General features: G+C 46.1%; 2 protein-coding genes across 3 annotated transcripts; one reads left to right on the top strand and one right to left on the bottom strand.

The window, feature by feature from the left end:
* Window positions 1-208: 208 nt before the first annotated feature.
* On the top strand, window positions 209-21,397 carry LOC115386753 (ubiquitin carboxyl-terminal hydrolase 22). Of its 2 annotated transcripts, XM_030089219.1 has the most exons (14): window positions 209-674; window positions 1,403-1,435; window positions 10,359-10,491; window positions 12,239-12,352; window positions 12,468-12,569; window positions 13,875-14,041; window positions 15,637-15,796; window positions 16,213-16,318; window positions 17,366-17,524; window positions 18,466-18,592; window positions 19,689-19,780; window positions 20,092-20,154; window positions 20,533-20,682; window positions 20,790-21,397. In XM_030089219.1, exons 1-14 carry the CDS (start codon window positions 555-557, stop codon window positions 20,830-20,832), a joined length of 1,569 nt encoding a protein of 522 aa, XP_029945079.1. In that variant the 5' UTR covers window positions 209-554; the 3' UTR covers window positions 20,833-21,397. The 2 variants fall into 2 exon arrangements, with proteins under 2 accessions (XP_029945079.1, XP_029945080.1); XM_030089220.1 differs by lacking the exon at window positions 1,403-1,435.
* A 4,272-nt stretch (window positions 21,398-25,669) lies between these two features.
* On the bottom strand, window positions 25,670-26,789 carry LOC115386755 (somatostatin receptor type 2-like). The gene has a single exon (XM_030089221.1). It carries the CDS (start codon window positions 26,780-26,782, stop codon window positions 25,670-25,672), a length of 1,113 nt encoding a protein of 370 aa, XP_029945081.1. The 5' UTR covers window positions 26,783-26,789.
* Between the last annotated feature and the right edge of the window lie 271 nt (window positions 26,790-27,060).

Consider the following 27,060-nt stretch of genomic DNA (forward strand, 5'->3'; position numbering starts at 1 on the left):
AGGTTGACTGCATATTTCAGATTGCCCTGGGTGGGTGGTGCTTCAGCTAAGGCGACGTCATTGATGCAGCTAGTGGTTCAAATCTCGTACTTCCCCGCTCTCGCGGAGTACCCCGCACGACAAACCGAGCGCACCCAGCGAGCTCCGAAGCGAGCGTGGTGACGTCAGGTCTTTGTGTTGTCAAATCACGGTTGACGCTGGGCGGGCATTGTGAAGCTGTGGCTGAGTGTTAGCAGGCTAACTAGAGAAAGAAAGCTAACTAATCGTGAGAGTGGAAGTGGAGCTAACCCTAAAGGAAAAGACAACTGTCCAAACAGCTAGGGGGACTGAAATTTAACTGGACTGGTTATTCTTTTAGGTGACTACATGAACAGATTTAGACCGTGTTTGTCAGATGCCCGAGGAGCATTTTGGATACTACATCGATTGTCCCATTTCCAAACGGAAACCATTTCTGGACAGACAGTTCGTGCTAGCTAGCCTAGCTAAGTGAATAATCCAGGAGACTTTTCATTGTCACCTAAAAAAACAACAAACTGAATGTTTTGTCTGTCATGAGTCCGGCCGGGTGCTCCCATGTGAACGGTTATAAGGTGGATAATTGGAAACAAAACCTCCGAGTCATATACCAATGCTTTGTTTGGAGTGGTACTGCTGAGACCAGGAGACGCAAGGTAAAAACACAGGAACTGCAACGTTAGCCTCACATACAAAAAGTGGAATAATGTTTTTGATGTGGCATAGACACACACGTAACCAAAATGTCTCACATGAAGCACAATCACTGAACGTGTTTTTGACAGAATTCTGCTCTTTGTGGAACAGTTTCCAACACCACGGTTAGCCTGCTAGGTTTTCACCGGCAAGTTAGCTTCAGAAAGACTGTGCTCGGCGAACTGCCTCTTATTGATTGCAACACTTGATTCTTCTGCCGAGGCGACGACAATCCAGGCTTTTTGTGTCGAGAGTCAGATTTTTAGCTGTAGATTGCTCAAACTTTTGAGTTTTTTTTTTCTTTGAGGAAGAGAATTGTGTCCACAGGCTAACATTACCATACCAAATGGACCCATTGTGTCTGTTCACACGCACACACCGGGTCCACACACATTAGCAGTTCTCTCTTCATCCCGGGTCACTGCTGTTCCATCACTTTGATGGCCGGGGCTTCAGTTGATTGTCTTTAGGGTTCATCCCACACCTGCTCGGCCTGCTCTCACCCACTGTGATCAGATGTGGATTTGCGTTGCAGCTTTCCCTCACTCCCCTTCTTTTTTTGTTGTCAGTCGTCGTGTCTCTGATTTTTTTTTTTTTGTTCTGATGTGCACATTGAAAACAAGTTTTGAAGTTTATTTATTTTTTCCCCTGAACGTCATACGTTTTTATGTCGTTGTGGTTAAAATAGGTGCTTCAGAGTGATGCAGCATGGACAGAGCTGGTGAGTTGATGCATATCCTACTCCTCATCTTCACTGACATAATGCAGGTAGTCCTGATGAATAAGAGCTGGCTTGCTTTTCTCTCTCCTCCTGCTCACCCGCCCGCCTCAAATGCCTCTTCATTTAATGGACTGAATGTTAGATGTAAAACAAAGTGGTGGGGGGAGTCATCCCCCATTGTTCTGTCTCCTGTGATGAACTGTTCCAGCCAGATGGACAGGTATAGATGAGCCACATTGTGAGTTTGTCACGGTTAAATGGCAAATCTTGGATGCTTTTCATTACGATGTGTTCATTTCCCTGCACCCTGAATGATAAAAGAATGACTGCATTTTGAATTGGCTTCTTAAAATCTATATTTAAACTAATGTGTGAAACTGCAGCTATTTTTTTTTTTTTTACCAACTGATTTCCTCTGTTTAAGTTTCTCTTTTCTCACACTACCTGAAAATATTGCAGTCAACAGGAGCTCAGACGGTTTGCCATAGTAAAAAATAAAAACATGTCAGAGGTGCTTTGATTTGCTTGTTTATTAAATTGTAATGTTCTTGCCAAGCTCTTTGCTGTGATTAGCAAATCTGGCTCATTCTTTACTTATGGGGGGGAAAAAACATAGTATCATTTTCGAAAGCCTCTCATGAACGTTTTTGCCAAAGTCACACTAAGTTTACAAAAAAATCCAAAATAATTACTTCTACAGTCATTACCAGCAGTCGCTTTATACCTAGAAAACAGCTCTGGAAATACTTGTGTGTCTCTGTGAGGTTAAGGTAAAGTTTGTCCTGAAACATCATGGAGACTTCCACATATTAATCTCATAGATGGAATGAATTACCGCTTTCAAGCAGTTTAGGTTTTGTTATCAGTTTTTTTTTAACATTTTATCTGATATTTTCATCATGCCTGCTGAATTATGAGGTATTTAAATACATCGCTCGCTCTTGCTGTGTTATCTATGCAGATCTTTGCCAGATATAGGATATGGAAGGTGTGTAGAAAGAAAAGAGAAGTGCTTCTCCTTTATATATTTCATAAATGAAGCTTTCGAGGGAACCAGTTTACCAGTAACTAGTTTTTCAAGTCAGGATTAGTTGTTGTAGTGATCATTCTTTTAGCTTTGCACATTGTACTGCAACTATTTTAACATCTTCTGCTGGAGGCGCAGGTGACTGATGAAGTGGTTTGCTGAGGCGTTCTCCATGTTGCCTCACTGCAGTACAGGGTAAATGGATTTTTGCAGGAGCATTGTTGCCTCATTTGTCCCTCAGTGAAAGCAGCGTGGCTTGCAGGGGAGCTGTGGCGCTGCTCTGCCGCCACACAGGCAGCGTGTGCTCATGAGGTGAGCTCAGGAACTCGTATTGCTTGTTCAGCCTTGAGTTACGAAACGCCGGCGACGTGGAAGTTGGGACTCTTAATACGGCGAAATACATTCGCTTTGTTTTTGAATAGACGACAGCGGCATTGGGGTGGAAGTCTGAATGGCTGATTGGACGGCACTTCATCACTGCACTGCTTACTACATATTCAGCAGTGGCATTGGCGAGGACACAGAAAACGAAAAGATCCCCCTTTATGCTTTGTGTGGAGTCAAGTCATTGTCATTCACTGGCTCGCCTTAATTAGCCAGCGCCTTGTGTCCCCAATTGCTGTTTTTCACCTCGTCTGTTTTTTTTTTTCTCCCCTCATTTCTCCTTTTTCCTCCTCTGCAGCCTGTCCTCATCAGCCTTCCTGCCGGCTCTCAGCCTTTCCACCTGAAGCTAGAATCAATTCCCGACCGATGTGCAGGAGCATAGGTGGAAAACCTGTCACATGCTCTGCATGCTCAAGCTGAGGCTCAGACAGGCAGAGACGCCTTGACAAGTGTAACTTAAAATCCACTGTATCTCATTTCGGTTGATCCTTTGGAATATTAGGTGGTGCAGAGATGACAGCATTTTTTTTTTCAAATTTTATAAGCCAACTCAGGAGTTTGCAGCAGTCTGGTCCCTCCACCAAAAGCCAGGAGGATTTTTCTGTTATGTTTTGGATGAACAGAAGTTTGCTGGTATTGGGATTCAAGATCACGAGATTTTCTGCCATGTTTCTGTCCGTTAGTGTTTACTCTGGTTAAAGGAGCGACAGGCCATCAGCAGTCATTAAAAGGTGTTGATTGGTTTTGTCAGATAGCCACAGATCACATCCAGCATGTGGAAAAACAACGTAAGTCACACATGTACGCTCCATGATGTTCACGTGAGGTTTTAATGTTTCATTTTTCAAATTAAACTGGCATTTATTGGAGCGATACTTAACCTTCCCTTGTTTTAAGCAACCGAATAGGTTTTCTTTACATTGAATTCAGCTTCAACATCTCAACTCCAGTCGTATTCATAATTCATAAATAGTGAATGGCTGTGAAGTTGGCTGGCGGTGGTGAATATTCATGAAGGGTCTGTTTGTTTGTTTATTTGAGGGTTGTTCCATCAGGCAGAATGGACTCCCATTTACTATTTCAGTGTACTGAAACACTTCCATAATAAAACAAACTCATGCAGTTAAACCTGAGCTGGTTGGCAGAATGTCCAGCTATAGCTGCTTTGAAGAATTTGCTGTCAGTCTGATTAAAGGAGCGGAGGTCATGATTAGAGTGGAACGAACTTGACTTTTATTTTCTCATTTTAATGAATCATGTATGAACGGGCGAGGCGTAGCCCCCCTTTTCCCCTTCCACAAGCACAAGCTCCATTTTGCCCGTGATAAGGGGAGATGAAAGAGAATGCACGAGATGTAGCCGGGAATTTCATTGGTAGGAAAATATTGTCAAAAACGGTGCATCTACATTGCTCCCTTTCAACCCCCCCCTTCCCCCCCTCCCTTTTCAATTCGCACACATGCATGCACTCACACAAATGTAATGAAGCCCCGGCCCCTCCCATAGAGCGGCTGAATCCTGAGCTGTGAGCAGATCTCGCTGTCAGATCCGCCTCCATCACATCACAGGCCCCGCTCCCTGACTCATCAGCATACGTTCGGAGCACCAGGATCTATTCCTACAGACTCTTCATATCGCTGGCTCCTTCCTCTGCTGCGCTCACTCCCACGCTGCTGCTGCTGCTGCTTCCTCCATTTTCTTGCTTTCAGTATTTTTTTTCTGTTTGTAAAACCCTTTTCATTACAATTCTTCTTGCTTCCTGCACAACGTATCAAAGTAGTGTGGAAAAAACAAAAAGCTTTCATAATTTTTTCTTATTCGCACTGTGATTTATGTGACAAAGAAGATTTTATTCATTTTGTGCATGCAGTTTTCTTTTTGGTACAGTTTATATCAGAAATTATGGGTGCTCTCTAAATTCTCCCTATCCTCTCCTTTCCCCTCCTTCATCCCATTCATTCACTGGTCGAAAACATTCTGTGGGTTTGGCCATGTTGCATGATGGTTTCTGGTCCTCATCCAGGCCTGTTTCTTCCAAGTCTGGCTCCTCGTTACTCCTCGGCCTTGTCTAATGTGGCTTTTGGTCTGTCAGTCACTGCGGCGGTGGCTTCAGTGACTCAGACTAAACAAAGGGCAGAAGGTCTGCGAACTCCTCCCAGAGTCATTGTGAGCCTGGTGTGTCACCTTGTGGCGTCCTTTCCTTATATTTTCCTTCCAGAATTCCTCGGCCGCAGGAAATTCTCCCTGCGTAGTGATGGACTTGCCATCTTTATTCTACTGCATCATTGAATTTGCTTTGTTTTGAGGACGAACAACAGGGCGAACAAATCAGAATATTTGCTCATGGGTTGTTTGCTGCATGAGGCTGGGAATTGGACCATATAATGTTCAGCAGCTCTAGCAGCAGTGAAAAGGAGACATACAAAAACACACAAGGAGTCAAAGCTCTCATCTTTTTATCGAGTTGTTGTTCACCTTCATAAGCTTTCACTTTGGGATTTTACTTTGTTTGTTGAGCACGGCTTTGTGTTTTGAATAAGCTCGTATCTCTGAGCTCCTCCTCACTTGAAAGCTCTACCTCCACTCCTCCCTCCTCCTTTGTCCATCTCTTCTTCGCCCCACTTCGCGTCTCATTCGACAGTCTCTGGAAAGACACCACGGCCACAAAACGTGCTGGCCGTGGCCCGATCCAGCCAATGAGGCGGCGGTCCAGCCCTCCCCTCGAACCGCCATCTGGCTAATGATCTGTCACTCATTCTCTCACCGCACACCAAGCCCAGAACTTTGAGGCAATCAATCTCTTTTAGTGTGGACACGCTATTGTTAAAACCTTGGAACCAAAGGGCGACTTTTCTTGAGTCCAGGCAGTCTGCTTGGAAAACCTGGTCAGATTTCTGTGAAAGAGATGCAGATTGTTGCATTGCAGCTTTGAAATTGTTGTTGTGAGGGGCCAAGAAAGAATCAAATATATGATCTAATGGGATCCGACTCCTTGGGAGGACATTCAGAGCCTCTGTGGTGTGGGCAGTCGTCACATGAGCTGTCCCCACAGGTCATGTGTTTGGGGAGATTAAATGTGGGTGACTTTGGTGGCGCGGCTGTGGGCATATGGCGGCTGCAAGGTTTGACAAATGATCACACAGCCTTTTGTTAACCATGGGCATCGACTGATAACCATCTGTGCAGTCAAATGTGGCTGTGTGTGTGTGTTTGTTTAGAGCCGTGCTCAGCCTGATGAACTGCATGAAGGTTAGCTAGACACTGCTGCGTTATGAGGCTTTCTGTTTTGATTCACAATTAGCTTTTGAGGCAGCGTGCCTCCTTCCGCACGTCTGTGTGTTTGCAGTGTGTCCTCACAAGGCTCCCTGAATAAAACAAATTCGAGGCCAGGTTGTGGTATAAACTTAACTTCCCCCCCCCCCAACTTGGCTTTATTTCATTTCCTGGAGTTGTCAAGAAGCTCGACTCCATGGACTGGGGCTTAGGCTTTAACTGTAATGTCCTTATAGCAGTGTGTGACAGTATGAGGCTAAACGACACACTCCGGAAATCCCTCGTGTCTCCTGCGTCTCGGGCCCATTTGGATGAGGCGGAAATCGCCACACACCACCACGCCACCGTCAACGGCGTGAAGAGCCGATGAAGGACAGATAGGAAAAGATAGAATGTGTTTCATCTTGCGCAGCTTCTCAGAGGCGCATGTTGCAGGAGAAAGTGGGGGGTTGGGGGGGGCTGCTACAACATCATCCTGCCAAGGCACTGACAGGCTGCAGCCCCACGGGGTCAGTCAGCAGCACGGCTCTGGAGCATCACCAGCAGTTTCCCTCCCGAGCCTTCTCTGGCTTGTTCTTATCGAATATAGAATCCAAGAGGACCGAGTGTGTCTGAGTGTGTGTTTACGTCATGGAATTCTACATGTGCTTTTAGGCATATTTAGTGCGAGTATTGTTCAGTTTGTTGATGTACGAGCGTGTGTGTGTGTGTTGAGGAGCTTGCACGGGCTTATGAGCATCAGGCAGCATGGTGAGTCACTGTTCTCATATAGCCGGGCGCTCTGCTCCGTATTGACTCTCCCCGCCCCGCCCCTCTGCGCTCGCCGCTTTGCAGCAGCCGGAGCGTGCTCAGTGGAGCCAGACGTTTGTCCACATCATAATTGTCTTTGCCATTCGCTCTCATCAGTCACAGCTCATCACATTACTGCTTATGCTGGAATATATGAATGCATTAACCTAAAATGCTGAAGGGGGGAATAATGCCGGCAGATTGAAGGAATGAGAGAGGAGGAATGAAGCGTGAGGTTTTAGATTTCGCTATGATGTTTAGAAGAGGCTCATTGTCAGCTCGCAGATTCAGTCGACCCGTGAAGGGTTAATGGCTATCTACCTTTCACGCTAACAATGCGTTTGAGATCTAATCTCTCAGCCGTTGCCTTTCTGAATCTGTTGTCCAATCAATCAGCAGCTCTGTGCATTAAAGGCTCTTTGCCCTGCCGTCCAGCTGGCCTCAGAGAGCACAGCCCAGATGGGAGACGCAGCCCAGCGCAGCGTGAACATGAGCCGGCTACCTGTCTGACACTTGTTTCAGTCATTTGAGCCATCGGTTGATCAATAGCTGATCTAATACAACATTGCCAAGGGTGCAGTGAGGACAGGACTGCTGACAGTGAGGAATGGACTGGCTGTGAGTGAGAGGGGCGAGGCTGAGACATTTTTTTATGATAGTAGTAGAGGGTGAAGAGGAGGGCGAGGTGTGTTCCTGGATTTTGACTTGGAGTTATTGATCCCAAACTGTTATAGAAATACTTGGTGTTGCTCTTCTGTCTGCCGCTCATCCTTCACCCCTGTTTGGAAAAGCTCCCCTCTCTGATTCGGTGCTTCCCCCTCTCAGAGCCGGCCAGTGCGAATGAAAACAGAGCTTAGTGTCTGCCCCCCCCCCCACGAGTATCCCCTCCACTGCAATGTCATCACAATCCGGCCCATGCCAGCTAACGCTCAGCCACAACACGGACCGGGCGGGGAGTGGCGCTGCCTCTCCCTGCGGCGCCGCGCGGCCGGTATCGCAGCACACCAGCCGTCGGGTGAAAATTGAACAGTTCTGGTGTTTTATTGCATTTCGGATGCTCCCAACAATAGAACTCTGCGTGGACCTGTTATTTCAATCTTTGTACCCACTCCTCCAGATTTTAGGTTTTTTTTTTTTTTTGACCATTCCCACCCACTCCCTGCAGGAGTGAGATGAGATTCAGGTCTCCATGCAACCATTTTTTTTTCTTCTCCCTTTTGAAAATCGCCCGGCCCTCTCCTGCAGCACTGTCAGTATCATTGTCAGTATATCTAAACACGGTGCAGCCCGGGGAGGGAAGGCTTATCTTCCCAACATTTTTGAATAAGATCTTGCGGCATATTCTCCTTGACAGGATAAATGGCTGCAGCAGAACTGTTTGGTAACAACATAAACATTTATGCGAAGCTGAGACCAATATTCAAATAACTGTCTGACTGACTGTAAACTCATTTCGGAGGATAAACCGACAGTTTTCAGCCTCTAAGAAAACTTCCTTTGTGTTATTTAGATGCAGTGTCTTTAATATTACCAAGAAGGAGTTGCCTTTGATGGGTGTGTTATAATAATAAAAATCCATTGTTGAGTATTTTGTGTCATCCAAGAATAGGGAAGTGAAACTGAGTGGCACAACTCTTTCTATTCCCTTCCAACAATGAACTCTCATTACACTATTCAGTCTCTTGTTCGAATTCGGCAATAAGCCAAGTGGAGGGCAGCCGAGTTCACATCCGGTAACTGAAGTCGTTTAGGAGCACGGGACTCTAATCTCACAACTACTTTCACACATTGTAGCAGAAAGTGTGAACCAGTGGAAAGGTTTCTTTTTCACCGCGTTGGATCTTTACCTGCTTCACGGCTCCTCCGTCTGCACCTTGAGAGATTAGATTGCTCTCTGTCCTCGCCCTCCTCTCTGATTTAATTTCTCCCCTTTCAAAGCAGGCACGCAGATGACTTTCTGCTATACTTTAATCGTCTTCACACACAAAGAAGAAGAAGCCGCTCACCTCTAAAAGGCTGACGTCGTAATTGATTTTTAGCGTATGGATTCTTCGACGCTGCTTTGGATAAAAGCCAATTTACAAAGTAGAACAGAGCCATTTGAAATGACCCAGCTTTATTGAATTTATTTAACTTTTTTTTTTTTAATCCAGTGTTCTTCCACACAGCGACTGATGGATGACGGAAAATGCTTAAACGAGGTGTTAAATTTACCTTGTTACAGCTTTATCCTATTATCTCTGCTTCGTCCTCAGCCGTATGTCCTGTATATGTGATTTTCTTTACACCGTTTAGGTCATTTGCTTCAAAGTCATTGTCGGTTTCACAATGGAATCAACCAGGAAATTGCATGTGCAGGGGAAAAAAAGAGGTTTTAATTGCGTAACTGCTCTACCAGAGCCTCAGGAACACATTATCCGAGTTCCGCCGCCTCACTTGAAAGATGGGTAATTCTGCAGCAGTCTTTGATCGTGGTTTAAAATCTGTGGGATTATATCGTACGGTGAGAGGGTTTCTGGACGGGCATTGTCACAAACAGCCCTCGGTCATTTTCTGGCAGTGTCAGAAATGTTACTGCACGACAGAGTGGCTGCTATTTACAAGCTAAAGCTGTAGAATAAGACTCGAAACAACTCCATCAAATGAACGTTTTGCAGATTCCCAAGGAGAAGGAATTCTCATCTCCATCCCTAATCCCTATTTAATTCACTACTACTTGCCACCTGTGCAGAAATACTAGAAATGCTTGATTCTTGGTTCACTTTGCTTATTTATTTAAAGGTCCGGGGGCTTTAAGGTGACATATTGTCCACGATAACCTTGTTATTCTCGCTGCCAATGCAGTACTGACTCCACACTGGCACAGTAAAACCTGTAATAAACACACAAAACTGTTAAAATCACTCAGTCTGTAGAAACCCTTTGGTCCCGGGGTGCACAAATGTGTATATTTGTGGAAACTGGATAATGTTTGTTTCCAGGATGAGCAATAATGTCTTCCAGTTTCTCCGGTCACCTCTGAGTCTTGTCATCAAACCAATCACTCACACACACTCGCTGCTGTCTGTGTGTGAGTGTGTGTGTGTTTCAGACAGTCTCCGCTCGGCTCTTCAGTGTGCCTGCCAAGCATTAAATCCCATCATGCCCCGAATGTGTTAGAGAGCCAATGATTTGCCGGGGAAATATGTTGTTATTCAGCTGCATTGGAGTTGTCAACAGGAGCAGCAGTCTTTAGTGCGACTTCCAACCAGGTTTACTCAAGCACCCTGTCCTCCGAAATGTTTGTGCGATGGCCTGAAAGATGGAAATCTAATTCAGCTGTCACCGAGTTTTACACTGTACTTAACGCTACTCTGCTGCGGTGAGAGTTTTTCTTACCATTTCTTTTCTCTCTCCTCCCCCACCCCCCACCACCACCACCCAACCCCCTGTTTGGATCTGCATTTCTAGGCCAAGTCGTGTATCTGTCACATGTGTGGCGCCCACCTCAACCGGCTCCACTCTTGTCTCTACTGCGTCTTTTTCGGCTGTTTTACGAAGAAACACATTCACGAGCACGCGAAAAACAAGAGACACAATCTAGGTAAGTCACTTATTTTCAGACTTTTTTTTTTCCTCAAACTCTGGTCAAGATTGGTCTTTCCCATTTTTTTTTCCAACAAATAATGCGTTATAAGGAGTCTTTAAATAGTATTTCAAGTTGTTAATCAGCATTTACAACTCTTTCTCCAGATGTTTAACATATCAAAAAAACTTTCACAACAGAAAAAAAATGATCCTACTCTGAAGATGTTTTCTCCTTGAATAACTTCCATTCATATGAGCTACTTCTATGAATCAGTATTTTAAGTATTTGACCTTGAATGTGAGGGATCCATGGTCAGATCTTGGCTGTGGTCAGAAAGGCGTCTGGGGTGAAAACCTGCCCTGCCTGCAGTGAAGCTGCAGTGACAAACGACGCCTGCAAAAGGGAGGAGCTGAAAAGACGCTTCATTGATTAGCAGGGATAGAACCCTGTCGTATCACCTATTGCTATATTCGGGTTCCACTGGAATAAGTTATGTTGATCTCGTTGATAAATATAGCTCGACAAATGATGTTAATTTGCTGCAACGAGGGATTGGAGGGTTTTCTTTACTAATCCACAGCAAGCAGGAAAGCTCCAGTCATTCTTCCGTGGTAATGATGCAAAATACGACAGTGGCACTAATGAACAAGATTGTGATATTATCCTGATGAGGACAACTAAATATGGAAACCGTGGAGACAATAGGGTGGCTTGGTCGCTTTCTTAATGGCTTTAATTAATTAAAATGTATTTCAACAGTTTGGTTACACACACACACAGAGTGCAGGGCTGCAGTGTTAATTAGCTCTGAGCTTTCCACAGGAGCCTCCCTGACACCAGCACTCTGTTCATGTCTAATCAAATTAATGCAAACTCCCCTGTCTGAGAGACGGAAAGCTCCCATCACAGGTCTCCCTTCCTGTCCTGAGCGGGCGGCCTCGCTCTCAGGACTCCCTTCATGGAGCCACTAAAGAGGCTGGAGAGCCTCATGTGACTCCAGAGCGGCTCGTTGCAGACCTCTGACTGAGAAGATTAAGAGAAAAGCCAAAAACTGCAGCTCTGATGCAGGTTTTCCTGGTTCGCACTCGTCAGTACTTATCAAAAGTGATCCTGTTTTCTTCTTAATCCCGTTTCCTTTGACATCACTTTCAAGTTTCCGATGTTGACTTGGACTTTAAATTTACCAGAACTTAATCCAGCTGAGTATTTGTGGGAAGCGCTGGACAAACAAGTCCTTAACCACGGTGTCACCTCATCCCTGTGCCAGCGGGTGGTTTTAATGTTATGGCCGATCGGTAAGAAACAAGAAGACGCGACGCTGTGACGACGAGATCCGATTTACCAGTGAGATTTTCTACATTACATGCTCGCTTTTCCGAGTGTGGGTAGCGCCAAAAACAGAAAGAAAGAAAAAAAATGTCCGGTTATGCTAAAAATAGGTTGTCACGGCAACAGAGCAGAGGTATTGTTGCTGTGGAGTTTGAGAATGGAAGAAGGTGGGCTGCATTAGAGGAAATGTGGGGGGTGGGGTGGGGGTGTAGTGAAACACACCTATTCCATCACTGTTCCCCCTCACACACTGCTTCTGATTGTTTAGCACAATGAGCCGGTCACGTCACGCAGCGAGTGACGGGTCGGCGCCGAGTGAGGCCGACCAGTAAAGTGAAACCTAATGTGGATCACTGCGCTGGAAAAGAATTCTGTTTGCAATTTTGGTATTATAATCTCTCTCTCTCTCCCTCCCTCTGTTCTCTTTTTCCAGCAATAGACTTATTATACGGCGGAATATATTGTTTTGTGTGTCAAGACTACATATACGACAAAGACATGGAGCAGATTGCCAAAGAGGAGCAGAGGAAGGCCTGGAAATTACAAGGTAGAGTTACTGTTCTGAAGGATCTGAAGCAGGATCACGTGATAGTCTCATTAATACCATTTGTGTGTGTGTGTGTGTGTGTGTGTGTGTTTATTTTATCGTGTTGTTTTGACAGGCATCGGGGAGAAATACACAACATGGGAGCCGACCAAGAGGGAGCTGGAGCTATTACGACACAATCCAAAGCGAAGGAAAATCACTACAAACTGTACCATCGGTGGGCATCTTCGTCTCCAGTGTGTGTGTGTGTGTGTGTGTGTCCATGTGCCTGAGGGGCAGATGTTCTCTGGGTCGCTCATGTATTTAAGTGGGATGCCCAGGGTTAACCGGGGCGGGCACCCCCACAGGCGAAGTGAGAGGCGGAACACAGTGTTCCCTCTCCGGTAGATACTCGCCACAGTGGGCCTGGATTTGTCTGTCTGTCTGTCTTCCACAAATGTTTTCTCTCTATTCCGCTTCTCCTCTGTTTGTCTGTTGCTCCTTTTCTATCGTGTCTCTAATTTCTCCCGTGTACCGGCGTCCCTCCAGCCGGCCCTCACGCCTTTGTATCTCCTCAGACCTGGCTGGTCGCCGCGGTCGGCCGTCAGACCGTGTGTTTTATTGTGAACGTGTGCGCTCCGGGGCCGGTCTGAAGCGTTTAAGCTCTTGCTGAGCGCTCTCTCTCTCTTCCTGAACCAAAACCCTGCTCGCTTGGACCAGAGCCAAGACCTCGCTGCGTCTCACCTGTTCCGCCGGGCCGATGGCGGAAAGGCTTTGCTTTCTCCACAGATTTGGGATTCTTTCTGGAACACTCAGATATGCTGGCAGCCTTGACCCGACGCAGTACTGTTGACTGTGCAGCTTCCAAAAAGATTACATTGTTTGTTTTTCTTCAGTTATCTTTGGCTTTTATATGTTATTCCTGAAACAAAGTAATTCAAACACTGTGTTTCCTGTTTGCTGTAGTAACTTAGATCCTTTAATGAGCCACGATTCAAAGAACATATCAGGACAAAAGCTGACTCCAGCTGTCCAGGTAAACCCCTGCTGTCTGATCGTTTAACCTCTGGTGAGTCGTAGATCAGGGCGACTGTATAAAGCCCTTTCCAGAGCGTTGAGGGTTCCCAGGAGCACAGTGGTTCAACAATTGACGGCTTCACGACTCCTCTGATAATACAATCATCCCTGCAGCGTTCCATCAGTCAAAGGCGCGGTACTAAACGAAATAGATGGATGGCATTGTCAAGTAAAAGACGCAGAACAGCCCACATGGGGTCGGACAATCATCTTTGAGACCTTGGGAACATGAGGTCAAGTATTTTATTGGCTGCTTGAATGGACAGAAGTATTTTTTGCAAACTTCAAGCACTGCTCTCCTCCCAGATCATTCAGCTGGTGAGAAATAGGTGTAAAAGATGCTTTTTGTCTTTCGTGATGTTTGTCTCTTCGTATTTTCCTGCAGTGGTAAAGATGATGTCCTGAGCTGATTTATCTGTCATGTCGATCTCACTCTTGTCTTTTTTTTTGTCTCCTCCCTTCGCAGGTTTACGAGGGTTAATAAACCTGGGCAACACGTGTTTCATGAACTGTATCGTTCAGGCGCTCACACACACGCCACTGCTGCGGGACTTCTTCCTTTCGGACAGACACAAGTGCGAGATGCAATCAAACTCCTGTCTGGTGTGTGAGATGTCGCAGCTCTTTCAGGAGGTACGACGTCCAGGTCCAGTGGTTTGATCTCTGATCACCACTTTATCGAATCCCTAAAAGAAAAAAAAACAAAAAAATTAATTGTATAACAAGCAAGCGATATGAAATGATTTCTCGTAGAGTTAAGCCGCCGCAGACGTCTGAGTCACTGAGGCGGAGGGGAGGGAGACGTCTCGCCTCGGAGGAATGTCTCCCGCTAAATGAATAAACAGAAATGCAGAACTTCGACCTTTTATTGAAGCTGATCACTCGGCGCGGAATATGTCCCAGAGCCGTTTGCTATTCTCCCCCACTTCCGCGCCACAAAAGTCCGTTGTTTGTTTTTAACAAACTCATCAAGTGAAAAAAGTGTTACATAATGGCTGCCTGGTCGGCTCCCACACTGCCTCGCTTTCTCCTTCCACCCTCTCACTCCTCGGTATATATATGAGCCCACAGATGGCAACAGTGTTATAATGTTTAATGAGTTGAGTCATCCCCACCCAGTGCTCCCAACACACACACACACACACACACACACACACACACACACACACACACACACACACACACACACACACACACAGAGCCCTGTCCGGTCTCACTCGGCCGAAGTGTTCTGCCACATAACACATGGAGAAAGTAATGGCTCACCTCTATCACCCAAGGAGGCAGGCATTGATTGAGCATGCCGCTCTCCCTGGTGAGAGAGAAGATTCAGGGTCATTCGTGGAAGAAAAATCAATGAAGATTCCTCACACACACAGACACACAGAGCTATCATGCCTGTCATTCTTTTTACACATTCACTTCTTGTGAAGTCTTGCCGCCTTTGTCCACATCACTTCGCTGTCACCATAAAAAATTACCCTCGCGTGATTTTTTTTTTTTTTTGGATTAAAGTGAGATTCGTCTCGTAGTAGAATTTGTTGTTTGGCAACCACCTTCATGCCGCTGAAAAAGGAAGAGTTACACAGAAAGATTAAAAAAGAGAGAGAGAGAGATGTCAGCTTGGCTCGTTTTTCCCCAAACAAGACTCATTCTGACTTCAGAGAGGAGTGAAGAGGAAAGCAAGGTGAGCGTGTTGAGGAATGAGAGCCTCTCCGGCATTAATGAGTTGAAACTCCATTGTACTGTTTGTGCAGCCAGCTCTCTCTCTCTCTCTCTCTCTCTCTCTCTCTCTCTCTCTCTCTCTCTCTCTCTCTCTCTCACCTGCATCCTTTCACCCTGACCTGGATTGTCAGTCACTCCTATTCCCATGGAAACACAGCCTCTGCCATACAGAAATGTCTAGCTGGATGCATTTCCTCCATACCTCCTCCCCCCATTCAGCCATGTGTTGCTTCAGACGCTGCTCCCCTCTCTGGATTTGCTGTCATTTGAACTGCCGCTGTTTACCGATGTGTCCTAATTAGTCTCTGAACAGGATTACTGTTGCCACAACACCTCATCAGATCATTAAAACTAAGCATTCTAATTCCAACTCGCGTTCCCCGTTCGTTTTTGAACACTGGTAAAATAAAGGGTGATTAAAACTCTGCAGCCAGCAACCTGAACAAATATGCTAATCGTCCTCCTCTCCCTCCTTCCCTTTCGTCTTCCTTCTCACTTCTCAGTTCTACTCGGGTCACCGTTCGCCTCACATTCCCTTCCGGCTGCTGCACCTGGTGTGGACTCACGCACGTCACCTCGCAGGCTACGAGCAGCAGGACGCCCATGAGTTCCTCATTGCGGCGCTGGATGTGCTACACAGGCACTGCAAAGGAGACACTATCAGTAAGCTCCTTGGAAGCTGTTTTCCTCACATGTAAAGTTCCAGACTCATCCAGCCAGTCTGAGCTGATTTGAATTGTACCTTACGTCTGGACACAAAACACCGCTTTGTTCCTTTGGCACTATATTAAGAGGCTGACGGTGTGTATTAAGGGGACAGCAAGGAAGCGGTGTGAGGAATGTCAATAGGCCCTGCAGCAATGCAACGACAGTCTGACTCACCCTCAGACTCAACGTTGAGGCTGGCTGTGATTGGCTGGAGCCGATCCAGGGACCTGCGAAGCGGCAGACGGTCGCTGCTGCAGGTGAACGGTAAAGTGAGAAAGAGGGCCAGACAGTCTTTCAGAGGTGCCAAAGAGGACGTTTCTGCTTGTGGCGTGTGCACGCTTCACAGTCCGCTGTCCTCTGTGCTCCTGCAGGAGACGACAACGGGAAGAAGGCCAACAATCCAAATCACTGTAACTGCATCATCGACCAAATCTTCACCGGGGGCCTCCAATCAGACGTTACCTGTCAAGTTTGCCAGTAAGTGCAGGTCTTCTTCAATTGGGACACAACCCACTGCGTCTGACGAAGAAAAACATGACCACCTCAACCCTTTCCTTCAGGACATTCATTTATTCTTCCATCTATTTCTGCTCCGCCTGTGACGGACGCCGCCCAGCCTCTCGCAGTTGGCGAAGCACTTGGTTGCGTCTTCTCCACTGCGCTGGTTGGAAGGGCCGGTCCCTGCAGAGCAGCTTTTAATGGGGGTTGTCTAGACAGCGGCACAATCCAAGCGTTTCCCGCCTGCCCTCTAGAGCTGTCCTGTCACATTAACACGAACAGGCTGCACTGAACTGCAAAGTACCTCGCCCAGAAGAGCGGGCAAGCCAAACACGGCTCACTGCAGCATTACCTGCCTCCCCTGTAAAAGACGGAGGCCGCTGATGTAGAGTTGTCATTTAACTGCCTGGTTGAGCGCAGATCACCAGATAAACCCTTAAATAATGAAATATATTGCCCAAGGCTTTCCAATAATAGTGCTCATATTAATGGTGTCATATTAACTGCAGGGTTACTTCTCGCAATTACCATAAATGCATAGATTTTTGCCCTTGCAGCCCCCCCTCTGGTCTCTCTGGGGTATTACAACTCCATGACTCATCTAATCAGCAGTGATAATGTACGACAGCCCATCTCTGTGCGCTTATATTCATGCACAGCCTCTGCATTCTCTACTGGAGGCCTCCATTGTGCTCAAGCTGCAGTCCATCACAGTCATTGGGCTGTAATAATACAAATTCCCTATGCAAAGCCAATTTTCTCTGATGTAACACTTCATTGAATTGCAAATGAACCCGGAGAAACAGTGTGGATATTATGCGCACGCACACGTTCGTCTCCCGGCAGGCTTAAACAAAAAAACATGATCAGAATCTACAGCGGCTGTGCCAAATTTAAGCCCCGTGCATTACCGTCCATGTCGTCATCCTCTCCTCACGAGCCGCTGGAAGTGACACACAGACCTACACACTGTTGATTCAACATCATAACCGGCCCCGCCGCTTTTCGTTGTGTGTTTTCTCCTAGCGGGGTTTCCACAACAATAGATCCTTTCTGGGACATCAGTCTGGACCTGCCCGGCTCGTCCACGCCTTTCTGGCCCCTCAGTCCCGGAGGAGACGGCAGCACAGTGAACGGAGAGAGCCACCTGTCAGGATCCACCACGCTCACAGACTGCCTGCGCAGGTACATCAGGCGGACATAGTTACACATATGTGCTTGAATTAGTAAAAAAAAAAAAAAAAAAAAAATCTCAGTCCATCTCCCTGCAAAATACCGCAGAGATCAGATGCCATTGATGAGCGGTGCTGCGATCTTTCTGTGCAAATGGACAATAACACTGATTGTCAGCGCCATTAGAGAAATTATGTCTGACATTTTCAAAGGAAATGCAGCTCTACAGCGTCACCTGTGTCTCTCCAGTAGCAGTCAAACAAATCCAATTCATCCCTCCACTTGTACAATGGGTCAAACACGGTGTCTGCCGAGGCACAGCAACCTTGTTACGCCTGCGTCTCATCCTCTCCCGTCAGCAGGTTGACAGTGCAGGTGTGACCTCTCACATCTCCTTCACCGACTCTTCATTCTTGCAGTTTCTCTTCCACCACTCCTCATCTTATTTCACCCCCCCCGTTCCACCTAATTCCGTTTTTCCCCTATGAACTCCCTCTACCTCTCACATTTGTCTCATCCCCCCCCCCCCTCACCTCCTTTTCCTGCTGACATTTTTTTTTTTTACTGCAGCTCCTCACACACATACACACACACACACCCCGAGTTGCTGCAGCAAGTCTCTTAAAGGTACAGGGCTGGTTGGTGCAGTTGCCATGGCGATCGAGGCGTTGGCAGTACCAGCACGGCGTTGGGTTGTGTGAATTGACACAGAGAGTGGCTGCGCCGAAGCCCCGCAGGCAGGGCTTATTATTCAGGCCCTCAGATATTGACATTTGACAAAAAAAAAAAAAAAAACAAAAACCAACACGCTCCGAACAGAAGCAGCTTTGTTCCTCGCAGTTTGCGCCTTCTGTCTGCTCCTGCAGGCCAAGTGTCGTCTCCTTCTTCTTTTTTTTTTTTTTTACACATCTCCCCCTTCTCTCTCCCGCTCTTAATCCATTTCCCCACTGCAGATTCACGCGACCTGAGCATCTAGGAAGCAGTGCCAAAATCAAGTGTGGCGGTTGCCATAGTTACCAGGAGTCCACCAAACAGCTGACAATGAAGAAGCTCCCCATCGTAGCATGTTTCCATCTCAAAGTGAGTCAGCCTGCGACAGTGCGCTGCCAATTATCCCTCGGTACATTTTTCTCTTGCCGTCTGACAGTTTTAAGTATTTAAGAGGACAAATTTGTCCGATGTTGTACATCAGGTTCTGAAATGTGAAGAAACCATCCACCACAGTTTCTCATCGCCAACACTGGCTGTTCTGCAAATGGCATCATGACAAATGGCCACATTTTAACTCGTCAATTAATAGCTGAAATTGTTGTAGGTGATACAGAAGGTGGTTGAGGTGAGAGCTTGATGTAAGAGTCACTGAGTTTCACTCAACATGAGCTGTCTGTCCCACTTTACCAAGATGTCCAAATAAAAAGACTTGTACTTGATACATTTTGTTCGATCAGCATGTTCAAAAAGCTTGTGCCATGTAAATTCAGTTGGCAGGCTGTCAGAGATGGAGATCTCCCAGGAAAAGTTTCATCTGACTGAATTATATTGAAGAGTTAGCTGTGATCGGTGTGTGTGAGTGTGTGTGTGTCTCTGGGTGTGTCCTTCCTCCACTCAGTCAGCTGCCATCCACTCCGGCACGGTGGCTGGATGACTTCTCGTCTGATGCTTGCGGTGTATAATCTGCTTTGCTCTGTGTGTGCGCGCGCAGTGTTGCATTTCACAGAGGAAGAGTTGAGATTTCGCAGTGACTTTAGCTGTCTGGTGCGCCGCCTGTGCGTAGGTGTGTTCATAATTCGATTTAGTCGTCGGTGCGTTACCTCCCGCTGCGTTCCCCGTCCCGGGACATGTATGACTCAAACAGTCCCCCACTGTCCATCTTTTATTTATCTTACACGACTGGAGACCTATAATGTATTTATGATATTCATGGGAACAGGCAGCGGGAAGATTGTCTTCGATAAATCCCGACCCATTATTATCCGGTTATGAATGTGTTACTGTGTGACAACCCGAGTGGGAAAACCTGCACTTTTTACATTCCACTTGCTGTTATTTTTAGTTTGTTGTAATCATCACGCCTGTTGTTTCTAAATGTTTCTCCCCCCACCCCCCACCATCCTCACCCTCTCTCGTCTTTTTCTGCCCCTCCCCTGCTCATCCTTGCTCCTTGCTCCGTCTGCAGCGGTTTGAGCACTCTGCGAAGCTGCGGCGGAAGATCACTACGTACGTTTCCTTCCCTCTAGAGTTGGACATGACGCCCTTCATGGCATCCAGGTAAGGCTTTGTTTAATCAGAGAGCGGACCCTCACACACGCCTGGGTCGACAAGTTTGTCTTCATTTGATGTACAAACACCGACATCTGCAGCTTTATGTCAATAGAACACGCAGCAGCGGCGTTTAATGTAACATCCATTCAGCCTCAGACAGGGAAGCAATCAGCAACAACGCAGGAAAGTGATCTGCTGCTGCAGATAGTGAGATCCTGCCCCCTAGTGGACGTGTGTGTCACTGTGACATGTTTACGCCGAGCATGTGACATGAAACATTAATGCGTCTGTGCCTTCTGCTTCTTTGTCCTCCGCAGTAAAGAGAGCAGAATGAACGGCCAGTACCAACAGTCGGTCGACGTATTAAACAACGACAATAAGTGAGTACCGTGTTCCTGACGCAAACCGTCCACTCTCAGCAGTCACAGAGCATCATGGGAGGAAAGCACAGCAGCACGTGCTGATGACCCGAAGCACCCGGCCGTGACTTCCAATAATGAAATAAGTTTTGAAGCCTATTAAAAGCGGCTTAGTTCTCTTCATCCATGGCGTTTACAATGACCTTCATTTTCCCAGACATGTACCGGGAATTTACTATCTTATTGTAGAAATTCACAACTCAGAGCTGCTTTCATTCCCGAGCCTTAAAGTGTGACAACTTTAAGGCCAAAGTAATGTGTTCCTTTTTAAAGATTATAATAGGGCTTTTTTGGATGTTAATGTTAAATTAACCCAGGAGACGTTCTCTCTCATTTCAGGTATTCCTTGTTTGCGGTGGTCAACCATCAAGGCACATTAGAAAGTGGCCACTACACCAGCTTCATCCGCCAGCACAAAGACCAGTGGTTCAAATGTGACGACGCCATTATTACCAAGGCCAGCATTAAGGATGTACTCGACAGTGAAGGGTAAGGAGGGGAGACTCACACACACACACACACACACACACACATCAGCATGGCCGGCCAAAATGTGAGATGATCGCTGAACTCAACCCGTGTCCGTCTCTTCTCAGGTATCTCTTATTCTACCATAAACAGTTCCTCGAGTACGAGTAGTGTCTCTGCGACCGCTGACCACGAAGAACCACTGCTTGTAATGAGAGAGTCAGAGGGACTGGGGCAGGACGAAACGCAAACACACAAACCTACCTGAAACTTTTTGATTACCAGTCTGCTTTTCTGGCTCTGGAGAGAGAGAGAGAGAGAGAGAGAGAGAGAGAGAGAGAGGGGAAAAAAACAAACAGAACAGAAAGACGTGTATAATCATGCAACCTTTCAAAAGAGAAAAAAAAAACCCAACAACCATGCACTGAGCTACTTCTTGGCATCTACTTGATAAAACTGAATGAAGAGGAGAGGAGGAGGAAGAGTCGGGCTCGGGCGACCCTCGCTCTCTCTCTCTCCGTCCCCCCTCTCCCTGCTGCTGGGGCAGAGTCTGAGCGTGACTGACGCGCCGATCGGGCACATCTGGATTTCTCCGACAGTATTCTGACCACCCCTCCCCGACAAACACAACCCATTTCTCTCCCATGGTGCTCTCATTTCAACTGACCAAGCATTTAACTTAGTCACGATGGAGGACAGTACGTTGTCATATGCATATAGGACTGAAAGCAAAAAATATATATATATCTGAATCAGTGTATTATGAACTTCGCAAGAACATTTTTAAAGGTATGGTTATGATTCTTATCATTTGTGAATTTAGTTATGAAATACTGTATGAATCTAGTATACGTCTATTTTTCAAGAGCAAAGCAAACATGGGAGACGTGAAGACGCCGCCTCTGCCTCTGCCGGCTGCTGGGGAAGCGCTGCCATGGAAACTAAACAGATTTGGACCTGAGTGTTCTCATGTTTTATTATTTACTGTGTTGATTGTTTCATTTTTACGTCTGGTTGAGGGCAGGGAATATCTATTTTTTTAGCAACTCATTGAATCTTGAGTTTTTGTTTACTGTTCTTTTCAGTGTCTTTTATTTTTTTGTTTTGTTTTTAATTTTCAGTACAGTCGTCGTCCCTCGCTGTCCTCGTACTGGAAATGTCTCTGGACGTATTATACTTTCATTCTTGTGGAATCGTTGGTATAATGATGGTGATGATTAATTGGCTCACCTTTTTTTTCCCGCTGTTTATAAACTATGTTGAATGTGAGCTTTTTTTTGGGGGGGGGGGAGGGGGGGGAGGTTTTGTATGGCATTCTGAAGAGACGACTCAGTACACCAACTCCAGATCAGGTCCTGAACGCGCGCGGGGGCCACGCGTCCTCTCCGAATCCAACACCTCGAAACGAAAAAGCCCATTTCCACTGCATGCGACGCGGCACTCGTGATCTTCTAGCTAATATGTGGAGAAACTGCCCTCGGTGACGGTCGGAGTCTTGCTGCCCATCTTGATTCTTCTTCTTTTTTTTTTTTTTTTGGCTCCCCAGTTGGGCGGTGGGAAAGCAGATATATAGAGTGGGGGGGAAACACATTGCACATATATTGGCACTATGCGACCACAGCCTGGCTCTGAATCCATCAGTGTTAATCTTCTCCATGGCAACTGTGGCTGGTGTAGAGACCGGTGTGGTTTGTAGTACGTCTTGCCTCTGCAGTGCAGTAAAAACTAGTACTCTATTCAATCAGTATGCTGTCGGGTCAGACTTTAGATAATGCACATACATGTCGGGGTTACTGATCGTGTCTTCATAAACATTAAGGAATAAGAATATCCCCTCATGGAGGAAAAAAATGAAATTACCCTAATCTATCATGAAGCAATGACACTTAAAAAAAAAAAAAAAGAAAAGAAAAAAGATACCCTGTTTGATTAGCTGCTCTGTGATCAGACACAAACATGCATATCCTTTGGTCGAGGGTGACGGTGGATTTCCGAGACTTTTGAAAAACGGGGTCAGGCGGATGGTTTTGATGCATCCTGGAGCAGTTTGAGGCCACATTCAGGGACACAGCTGAAACGAGAAAAAACAAACAAAAAAAAGAAACGAGGAAGAGGAGAGCTTCATTATCCGTTTCAGTGATTAAACTCAGAACAAAACTGGAATGTGTACGTGCTGTCTTTTTGTCTCATCCTCCCTTTTTTTACATGACCTCATTAGGGCGGTGTGTCGCGCGTCTGAGCCACGGCCGACTCCCGGAGTGATGTTCTTCTGTGCAGTCTCTTATGTTTTCATGGTGAAACAGCAGAGAGTGAGGAAGAAAAAAAAAAAAAAGAACAAAACCAACCTGTCTGTCAAGATCTGATCGACTGAACACAGTGAAACTGGCATGCTGGGAAGTCAGTGTTGTATTGCTGCTCTCTGAGTAGACAGTTATGCATATGATTATGGCGCCACTCTGTGGTCACATCTAGAAGCACAACACAGTCTGAAAAGAAGAAGAAGAAAAAAAAAATCTTAAATGCGTGTAAACACATTCCAGACTGAAAAAAAAAAAGAAAAAAAAGGAACTTGTATTCCTTTCAGTGAAAAGAGCTTTACATTAAAAATGGTTTTCATACTATTGTTATAACATGCTGCACATTTCTATGGTAATTAGCAGGCACGCATATTACCGGAAATATATCTATGTGACTTAAAGTTGTACTATATTTGTGATTTGCAATGACATTTTGAAGAAAAAAAAACATGTCATGTGGAATCTCTAAACCTTAATTTGATGTAAGCATATCTTACCATCAATTAAATGATTGTTTAAGGAACTGAATTGGCTTTTAATGTTTATATTTGACTCCTTTATTTCAGGCTGGGGGCGTCCCATCACACAAAAGCTGCATTATTTATTTGAGGTTCAGCACATCACAGCCTCGACTCGTAAAGCTTTATTGATGTCGGTTATTAGAGCAGAAGCCCAAAGTGTCCACAAAGACAGAAAAACACAAAAAGAAATCACATGGGAACCATACAGAATAGAAAATCGGCATTGCAGTCTTACACAGCGCTGCTTTTTTTAAGGATATATAGCTACATAAAGCGTTGTTATGAAGTTTGCAAAACTTTAGCAAACAATACCACAACTCTATGGAAAAGCCACTGTTATTACACATAATCCAAATGTCTTCACACTGGTTCACATTTTCACCACAGCAACACGCAGCACTCAACAACAATTTGACAACTGTATTTGGTTTCAAATGTGGCCCGTATTAGCATTTTTCCTCCCCGACTCATTTCTAAAGTCATTGATCTTTAAAATGATGTTTTCATGCAACCAACACTCCACTGGTCACTGTTGCCATAGAAATACAGGGGCAAGAGGTGTGCCATGTGTTGAAATGGTTATTAAAAAAAAGTTACAGTCTGGGTGAGTAATTCGACAGTACTGCAGAGAGAGCTTGGTGAAGGAATTTGATAAATCATAGAAAGTCAGGACTTGGTATCTTTGGAGTGGGCATGAGGAGGTGCTGTGGACACAGCATTCAAATCAACATGTTTGCATGAATATTTACATTGATGTTTGGTTAGCTCCTCCAGCAAAGACGACCAACTTACAGTCAAGACTTCCATGCATTATTAGAAAGCATTATAGCTTTTATGCATGTGGTTGACACTGGATGATAAAACACAATCATAGTTTCCTGACTGCTGAAACCAGCAGCCACGAGTTTGCACGGCTGTGACATAGATAAAGGAACACTGCAGCCTCTCGAGGAGTGTTCTAGCCCTTCACAAATTCACACACACTTCAGATGTAGTCTCCTATATGACACAGGAAGGTGAGCTGAAAAAGAAAACCTCACACCTGAAGTGAAACTCAGTCACTTATAACACACATAATAACATGTAACACACAGCTTGGAGAACCATCACTCTTCCTTTTTGAATGATTCTCTTCAAAAGCAGGTAAACATTGGTCTGTGATCTCTCACACACACTGCAGCCCTTTGAGATACGTGGACAGGAATCATGTATTAAATAATAGTTCATTAAATATCACCCTGCCTTTTCCTTTTTTGTTAAACATATAAATACACAAGAAAAACTGTGGCAAAGGATTCATACCAAACATTTTTCCAAGAATAGGAAGATATCAGTCAGTGATATGCATAAATAACTGTAGACCGGCAGCGATGTAAAGCAACAGACTGAATATTTTCGGTGCAGTAAATGTTGCATCAACTCCATTTGATGAGATGCAACATGCAGTCGGTTCCCACGCCTCTTAGCAGCGCTCAGCGACTGGCCTGTCAAGCCATTATCCCTAATGACCCATAAATGATGCATGTAGGAGAAGAAAGCAACACGGTAACGACTACTTATTGGCTCTCTTACTGAACATCAATATTCATATATAGACACATTTGTATCACCAGAATAACCTTTGGGGTGAAGAAATCGACTCCAATACTGAACATAATGCCAAACACAACCTGACTGACGCTGAATAAGGTCCGCATCTGAAAGAAGTCATTGTCTATTTACAAATCAGATCAATCTATTAAAAATAAAAGGACGCCAAATGAGAAAATTTAACTTGTTACGGTAATTGTTTGCCTATTTTGTGTCTAGTTATTTACAATCAAACAACTTTCTTTAAATTAAAAAACAAACTGGGATTTCATCAACAGCTTTTATAGCATATGTGCATGTTGTCCCATTGTGTTTTTTTTAGTACAGTACAGAAATATAGAAACTTGGCAGGCTCTCTTTGCTGTGAAACTATTTCTGTCATCCTGGGTTTCCAGGGAATCGCCCCCCTGGGGACGGTGCAGGTGGGTGGCACGGCGGTTGTGTGTTCTCCCTCGACACACAGACAGTTTTGAAAATGTCCTTCCAGGACTGAAGTTTACAATCCTAAAAGCCGAACACGAGAAATGCTGTTTGAAATGTTTTGATGCCTTGTCCTCCTCGAGAGGCGGTTGAGACGTTCATGTTCCCGGTAAAGGACGCTCAGATGCTGGTCTGTAGGTCCCCGTTGAGCAGTGTGTTCTGGGTCTCTGTGGGGTCGTTCATCATGCGGGATTTGTCCTGGCGGCTGTCGCTGCGGTCCACCTCGTCCAGCCCCCCCACCTTCTTGAGGCACAGAACGTTCTGGAAACTCTTCTTGAAGTTCTCCGACAGGAAGGCGTACAGGATGGGGTTGGCGCAGCTGTTGGCGTATCCCAGAACCACCACGAACGCGAAGGTGCTCCTCAGGAAGGGCGTGGTGCTGATGGTGCCGGTCACCGAGGTGACGTTGAAGACGTAGAACGGCAGCCAGCAGAAGACGAACACGGCCACCACGATGGACACCATGCGCGTCACCTTCCTCTCTGAGCGCTTCCTCTTGGATGACCCCACTCGAATGCCCGACGACTTCACCTTGATGATGATGAACAGGTAGCAGAGGCAGATGACCATGAGGGGCAGGAAAAAGCCCAGGATGAAGGTGTAGAACATGAAGGCCGTGTAGTAGGCCTCCTGAGGCTCGGGCCACACGATGGTGCAGAAGCAGCCGTCGGGTTTTGTAATCACACCGCTGTAGATGACAATGGGGAGATTGACCATCAGCGAAATGCCCCACACCGCCAGGTTGATCGTCTTGGCCATGCGGGGCTTTCTCCACTTGGTGGACTTGATGGGATGCACCACGGCCAGGTACCGGTCGATGCTCATGACCATCAGGCAAAAGATGGACGTGAACTGATTGAGCGAGTCGACCGTCATCACCACCCGGCAGAGCACGGGTCCGAACGGCCAGTTGACCAGCGCCAGCTGGATGGCGATGAACGGGAGGCCCAGCATGAAGAGCACGTCGGCCACCGCCAGGTTGAGGATGTAGATGTTGGTGACCGTCTTCATCTTGGCGTAGCGCAGGATGACGTAGATGACCAGGGCGTTCCCGCACAGCCCCACCGTGCAGACCAGGAAGTACATGCAGGTGATGACGACCGTGCTGGTCCTGTTGAAGAAGTGGTCCGTGTAGTTCCCCTGGACGCCGGACTCGTTGGCCTGCGCGAAGCCGTCGTACATGAGGTGCTCCGACAGGTTCGGAGGGGACGACGGGAAGACCCAGGAGTCCATGGTACCTCGGTCTCTCTCGCTGCCTCACGCTGGTTTGTGCATCCCACCTGCACACAAGAGCGTCATCACTAACAGCATGATATAGCTTCCCACTGACAGTTATCGTCCGATTGGCAGAGAATGAGATTATAACTCCACTTCATATAGATGGAGGTATTGATTTTATTCTTCCCAGTGGAAGAAAAAAATGGAAAAAAGAGCCTTCATCATCATCAGATACTGGATGTTATCCTTCTTCCTGTCTCTCCTGAGGACACCAGCTGTCAGATGGTTGAAAA

This window comes from Salarias fasciatus, chromosome 4 (genome assembly GCF_902148845.1).
Source record: "Salarias fasciatus chromosome 4, fSalaFa1.1, whole genome shotgun sequence".
In the NCBI taxonomy this organism is placed as follows: Eukaryota; Metazoa; Chordata; class Actinopteri; order Blenniiformes; family Blenniidae; genus Salarias; species Salarias fasciatus.